Source organism: Nicotiana tomentosiformis, chromosome 8, assembly GCF_000390325.3.
Source record: "Nicotiana tomentosiformis chromosome 8, ASM39032v3, whole genome shotgun sequence".
Lineage (NCBI taxonomy): Eukaryota > Viridiplantae > Streptophyta > Magnoliopsida > Solanales > Solanaceae > Nicotiana > Nicotiana tomentosiformis.
Genome location: NC_090819.1, coordinates 11610650 through 11617902, shown reverse-complemented (window position 1 = coordinate 11617902; position 7253 = coordinate 11610650). Strand labels below are relative to the sequence as shown.

The window sequence follows — 7253 nt, the reverse complement described above, 5'->3', positions numbered from 1 at the left end:
TTTGTGGATTGCTTCGCAGGATATCATCAGATCTGGATGGATGAAGAGGATGTCGAAAAGACATCCTTTATTACACCATAGGGAGTATATTGTTACAAAATGATGCCGTTTGGCCTAAAGAATGCTGGAGCCACCTATATGAGGGCCATGACAGCCATTTTCCATGACATGATACATAAGGAGATATAGGTGTACGTGGATAACGTCATCATCAAATCCAAGAGAAGCACAGATCATATAGCAGATTTGAGGAAATTCTTTGATCGACTTCGAAGGTACAACCTGAAACTGAATCCCGAAGGTCAAGGCTATCCAAGATTTGGCACCTCCGAAGAACAAGAAAGATATGATGAGTTTCTTAGGGCGTCTTAATTATATCAGTCGTTTCATAGCACAATCAATTGTGACCTGTGAAAAGATTTTCAAAATGTTAAAGAAAGATGCTACAACAAGTTGGACTGAAGAATGCCAGAAAGCCTTTGACAAGATCAAAGAATATTCATCCAAACCACTTGTTCTGGTCCCACCGGAACCTGAGAGACCTCTGCTACTATATTTATCTGTACTAGATGAGGCTTTCAGTTGTGTCTTGGGATAACATGACGAGACGGGAAGAAAGGAACATGCCATATACTATCTGATCAAGAAGTTCATACCCTACAAAGCACGATATTCTTTGTTGGAACGCACCTGCTGTGCTTTGACATGGATAGCTCAAAAGTTGAGACACTACTTATGTGCCTACACCACATATCTCATATCAAGGATGGATCCGTTAAAATACATCTTCCAGAAATCCATGCCCACGGGGAAGTTAGCAAAATGGCAGATATTAATAAGTGAGTTCGACATCATCTATGTAACTCAGAAGGCTGTCAAGGGGCAAGCGTTGGCGGACCATTTGGCAGAAAATCCTGTAGACAGAGAGTACGAACCACTGAAAACGTATTTTCTCAACGAAAAGGGTATCATTCGTAGGAGAAGATATCACCGAAACCTATAATGGTTGCAGAATGTTCTTCAATGGAGCTGCAAATTTCAAAGGAGTGGGTAATGGAGCAGTTTTAGTATCAAAGACAGGTCAACATATCCAGTATCCGAATAGCTCAGGTTTCCATGTACCAACAATATGGCAGAGTATGAGGCTTGCATCTTGGGACTCAAGTTGGCCATTGACATGAACGTTCAGGAATCGCTGGTAATTGGTGACTCAGACCTTTTGGTACATCAGGTTCTAGGAGAATGGGCTACAAAGAATATCAAAATACTGCTGTATTTGTACTATGTACAAGAATTGAAGAAGAGATTCACAAAGATAGAGTTCAAACATGTTCCGAGAATCCAGAATGAGTTCGCTGATGCATTGGCCACTCTATCTTCCATGATACAACACCCAGACAAGAATTTCATCGACCCTATCCCGATAGGGATTCATAACCAGCTAGCTTATTGTGTTCACGTTGAAGAAGAAATTGATGGAAATCCATGGTTCCATGACATCAAGGATTATTTGGCAAAAGGTGAATATCCGGAGCATGAAAATCATACTCAGAAACGCACACCCCGAATATTATCTAACCACTTATTCCAAAGCGGAGGGATTCCGTACAGAAGGACTCCAGATCTGGGGTTATTACAGTGTGTTGACGCCAAGGAAGCATCCAAATTGCTCGAAGAAATATATGCCGAAACTTGCGAACCACACATGAACGACTTTGTTTTAGCCAAGAAGATATTAAGGGCAGGATATTTTTGGATGACCATGAAAACGGACTACATCAGGTATGTCCAAAAGTGCCACCAATGCCAAGTACATGCGAATATGATACGAGTGCCACCCAATGAACTCAATGCAACAAGTATACCTTGGCCTTTCTCCGCTTGGGGGATGGATGTCATCGGTCCAATCGAACCCGCCGCTTCAAATGGGCACAGGTTCATTCTAGTGGCCATAGACTATTTCACAAAATAGGTTGAAGCCGCATCTTACAAGGTTGTAACTAAGAAGGTTGTCATAGATTTCATCAGGGATCGTATTGTCTGTCGATTCGGGGTACCTGAATTAATCATCACCGACAACGCCGCCAACCTTAACAGTGGTTTAATAAGATCAATGTGTGAAACCTTCAAGATTAAGCATAAAAATTCCACAGCATACAGACCGCAAATGAATGGAGTTGTGGAAGCTGCCAACAAGAACATCAAGAAGATATTGAGGAAGATGGTAGATAATCACAAACAATGGCACGAGAAGTTACCATTTGCTCTACTTAGATATCGTACCACAGTTCGCACATCAACCGGGGCAACTCCCTATTTGTTGGTCTATGGTACTGAAGTTGTTATTCCCGCTAAAGTAGAAATTCCTTCTTTGAGAATCATACAAGAGGCTGAACTCAATGATGCAGAATGGATACGAAGTCGCTATGAACAACTGTCTCTCATCGACGAGAAAAGAATGAATGTGATATGCCACAGTCAACTTTAACAGAACAGAATGTCCAGAGCTTTCAACAAAAGGGTCACGCCTGGACAATTCAGGATGAAGCCAAAGGGAAATTTTCACCCAATTGGCAAGGACCTTACATGGTTCACAGAGTACTAACATGAGGAGCACTCATACTTGCAGAAATGGATGGAGAAGTTTGGCCAAAACCTATCAACTCAGACACAGTCAAAAGATGTTATGTTTAGATTGTTTACATTTCCTCATCTGATGTAACTGAACTATGCTTAACCCCGTTTAAGAGGGGATACGTAGACAGCCATGTGGGTTCGGTCATATCTCAGTAAAATCTTCATTTTTGCTATGGTCATAAACTAGGGTAGAATTTTGAGGAGGACCCTCAAAATTCTGAAGCAAGTTCAACCAACTTCGTCATATGCAGGACAGTCAGAAAATTGCTTTTAAACTGGGGCAGAATTTTGAGGAGGACCCTCAAAATTCTAAAACAAAGAATTCACGATGCCTCTAAAATATGTCACAGTCATTGGTTCATCTAGCTTACTTGATATTGCATATCACTATATTTTTAAAATAACTACATTCATCAGATGCACGCATATTTTCTCAAAAACTTTATTTTTATAAACCGCCAGATGTTACCCGGGATAACTCAAAACAAGATCTCAAGACAGGAGTACATGCAAAGTAGAAGACAAAAGCACGAACCAACCTTCCCCCGCAAAACTCACAATTTTTCTTTGTATGCAGGCATAATAAGACAATGATATCTGCAGACACATCGAGTCACTACCTTCAAGATAGAAAATTATCTATCACAAGCACCTCTAGCTAAGAAATACTCTACTATCACTCATCGTTTTCTTTGCATGAGGCTAAGCCATGCCTCCTCAATTGCATAAGGCTAAGATCTGCCTTCCCTTGCATCGAGACTAAGCACTGTCTCCTTTTCTTGCATGAGGCTAAGCATTGCCTCCCTAATTGCATAAGGCTAAGCTCTACCTTTCCTTGCATTGAGACTAAGCAATGTCTCCTTTTCTTGCATGAGACTAAGCATTGCCTCCCCAATTGCATAAGGCTAAGCTCTGCCTTCCCTTACATCGAGACTAAGAATTGTCCCCTCTTCTTGCATGAGACAAAGCATTGCCTCCCTAATTGCATAAGGCTAAGCTCGGCCTTTCCTTGCATCGAGACTAAGCAATGTCTCCTCTTCTTGAATGAGGCTAAGCACTGCCTCCTTAATCGCCTAAGGCTAAGCATTGCCTTGTCCTTTCATAATACCAAATGCTATCCCCACGCTATGTAAAACCTAGCACTATTTTCTATCCGCTCGGGGCTAAGCACTGCCCCAATCTTACACAAAGCTAAGCTCTATCTTGTTTTACTTCACATACGATCGAGCATCATATCTTTGCATCTCATGGGCTGAAAAATTGTCATTTGTCCAAAGGCGTCATAGTCTGAAGGCATCATCCTCATAGCTGGAAGCCACCGTGCCATGGCCTGAGGATTTCTCAATATTGCACATCATTATTCAAAGGCGTCATGGTTCAGAGGCACCATTTTCATGGCCGAAGACATCATTTCATGGCCTGCGAATCCCTTATCACATGATTCATGGCCCAGGACGTCATGGTCTAAGGACATCATCCTCACCGTCCAAAGACAACTTTCATGGTCCAAAGGAAATTTGCATCATGTTTAAATTCTCGCAATAACCCATATAAACTTGCATGCATTGTGTTTTAAGTTTTGCAGGTAATCTAGGAAGTGACCGTTCTCCTAACGGGAACAATCTTCGCTCCAGTTTTCGTTCAACATTCGAACCCTGCAATTATTTCAAACGCAACCAACCACCATCAGTTACCTACTTTTACTTGATAACCGTTCAGATACTCATTTTGAGATACATCCATAACTTTTCAAATTCACATTTATGATTTCGTGTAAATTCATTTGATATTGTTCTACCCAAAAGAACCCCTTCCAAAACATACGACCATTACTATAACAATTTCATCGGTTCAATTCACCGATGGATCCAGAACTACACACGACCTGATTCTCGTAACACCAGGGATATGTAGGCAACTCAGGAACCAGGTTTCGACCCCTATTTTTTCAAATCATATTATCCCTCATTCAATTTGGTCAAAATCGGTCATCATTTTCTTTACCCAATAATTCTTTCATCATTCTCGGGTAAAGAGGGGGAGCTGTTGACACCCAATTTTGTCCTCATATTTTTCAAATACATATATACTTTCAAAATAGCATATTTGCATCATTATTTAGTTTATAAACCTATACAAGCATTTTCTATAATTGTTCCATAATTTTTAGAGCTTTAAATTAATTTTTCTTATATTCTAATTATAGATAAAATCCTTTAAACTATTTTTGTGATGACTTAGTTGCCTAAAATAATTGTTTTGCACCTATAATATATGTTTCAAATATTTTATTTCATTCCATATAATTATATTAGCACTTTTAAGCTATTTATCTAATTTTGCAATAATGGCCTATATTCTATAAATAATTGCGTTTATTATATTATTTATGCCAAAGTATCATTTTATATTTATATAAGGTTGAGTTATTATTTTTAAAATAGTTTTACATCATAAATATTACTTTTACCATTTATTAAAAGTTTTAATAATTTATTTTTAATTAATTTTCAAGGGTTTCAAAAGCTGCCCCAAAGCAGGCTAATTTTCGGACCTAATTTTGGCCCGAACCATTAGCCCAACATCCCAATTACCCCAATCCCAACACTAGTGACCCAATACCCTATACACGTCCATTAACCAGACCCAGCTCTTTTAAAAAGTTAGCTTTTCTATCTTTTTAATAGCTAGTAGCTTCATGCAACTTCTATTTTAGTTTTGGACATCTTGTAAGCTTTGGACCCATTTTAGGATTTTATTTATATATTAGCCACTGGGCAAGTGCTGCCGAGTGGTATAGTTGCTTAAAAGAAAAAAAAAGGATCAACGGCCCACAATCAATCCCCTCTTTTTATTATCCTAACCCCTAACCCTAATCCCCATTCCCTCTTGAACCTCCGCACTAAAATCCTCTCCCCTCTCTCCCACTGAAATCCTAGCCACCCTTTCAATCTTCTCTGAATCCATCTCAATCATAGATTCCTTCCATGATTCTCTTGCCTTTTATGTGTTACCTCAGTATTATTTGCAAGACTATGGTATTACATAGTACTTGCTCCAATTTTGGCAAGTATCAGTCCTCAAATCGGATTTCACCGCCTTCAAACTTTGAGATTTAGACGATATTTCATCTATATGCACTCACTATCAGGCTATATGGTCCGATTCAGTGAGACTTTCGACCATCTGTGCTTTCCTTTTGAACAAGGGTTCGAGATTTTCCTTTGTTCTTTACTGATTTTCGATTTATACTCTTCCCTTTCTCGTGTTTGACCGATATTTTCCTTATTTTTTGTTTAACCCACTGTATTTCCCTATTTTTACTTTTATTTGCCCTAAGACTGACTTTAATTGATTTTCGTATGATATTTTCCTTATTCTCTGTTTAATCTATTGTATTCCTTTATTTTAAGTGTTATTTACATGTTATTTTTCCTTATTCTCTGTTTAATTTACTGAACTTCCTATTCTATGTATTATTTGCCCTAAATTGATTCTAATTGATTCTGGCATATTTCATTATTTTTGTGTTTAATTTTACCATGTTTCCTATTATATGTGTGATATATGATACTATATAAACCCCACCCCTAAAACCCCTTAGGGAGAGATTTTGAATCCTGATCCCTGTTACTGTTTCCACTACTCTCTTCTCTCACTCACTCACTCACTGTTACACTCGAACACTCTCTGAATTATTGAACAACCTCCTCCGGTGCAAGCACTGCTCGGAGCCCATTCTCGAGGCTCCTGTGAACTTTGAAGCATCGGGGATTTGGGGTTTTTGCTATTACACTCTTCATTCTTTGATTCTGCTACCGGTTAGTGTCTAAACTCTTGCAATGTTCAATTCCCCTCCTTCTTTTGCAATATGTATTCGAACTTGCATGAGCATGATTCAACTCTAATAATGTTCAACATTTTGATGCCAGCCTGTGTTAATTAAATGCATGAGATAACCTACTTTTTATGTTATGCTTCTCTATGATTTGCACTCTGTGATCTGTTGTCTTCTGAGATGGGTTCTGTACCCTGTAGCATCTTAACATGTTTAGCTTTGGACTTCAATAGCAGTCCACTTTAACATGAGCTTGACTATTGTGATTGTATGCTGTTAAGTTACCGATTTCTGCATATTGTGTTTAGATATTACCCTAACTCTATGGAAATCTCCCCTTTACTTGAATGAACCTTTTGGTACTGAGTTCTGTATATATTGGAATGCTCTTTGTGTATTAGCCCTAACTCTACGGAATGCTGCCCTAAAATCTGCTCTAAACTTGTTTCATGCTATCCTGATTTTCTAAAAGACAAACACTCTATTTTCTATTGACTAGGACTTTACTCCTACGCTAATACTTTTCTAGTATGCCTTGGTTCATTTTCTATTCTATCTTTTCTGTGATTATCGATGTGTGTATCCCTCCATCATGGCTAAGTATTTATCAATATGGCATTAGGTTAGACTTAACTTAATTTAGACCCTTAGGTTTCAACCAGTTCAACTTAATGCAACATATGTATGTCTGCAAATCTGTTTCTTCTCCTAATTCCTATGATGGTTGTCTATGTGGTACTTTGGCTATGTGAACCTTGCTGGATTTACTGGTCTACTT

The 7253-nt window shown here is 38.6% G+C and overlaps 1 protein-coding gene across 1 annotated transcript; it reads left to right on the top strand.

Moving 5' to 3' along the window:
- The first annotated feature begins 1129 nt into the window (after nt 1–1129).
- Nucleotides 1130–2488, top strand: LOC138897065 (uncharacterized). Its single transcript, XM_070183018.1, has 2 exons — nt 1130–1520; nt 2154–2488. Exons 1-2 carry the CDS (start codon nt 1130–1132, stop codon nt 2486–2488), a joined length of 726 nt encoding a protein of 241 aa, XP_070039119.1.
- The last annotated feature ends 4765 nt before the right edge of the window (nt 2489–7253 follow it).

What these genes read in the sequence shown, in the direction of transcription:
- LOC138897065 (XM_070183018.1), top strand. Translation starts at nt 1,130, where the DNA reads ATGGCAGAGTATGAGGCTTGCATCTTGGGACTCAAGTTGGCCATTGAC. An exon ending in CAAGGATTATTTGGCAAAAG is followed by an intron (nt 1,521 to 2,153) that starts GTGAATATCCGG and finishes AAAATTCCACAG; the next exon opens with CATACAGACCGCAAATGAAT.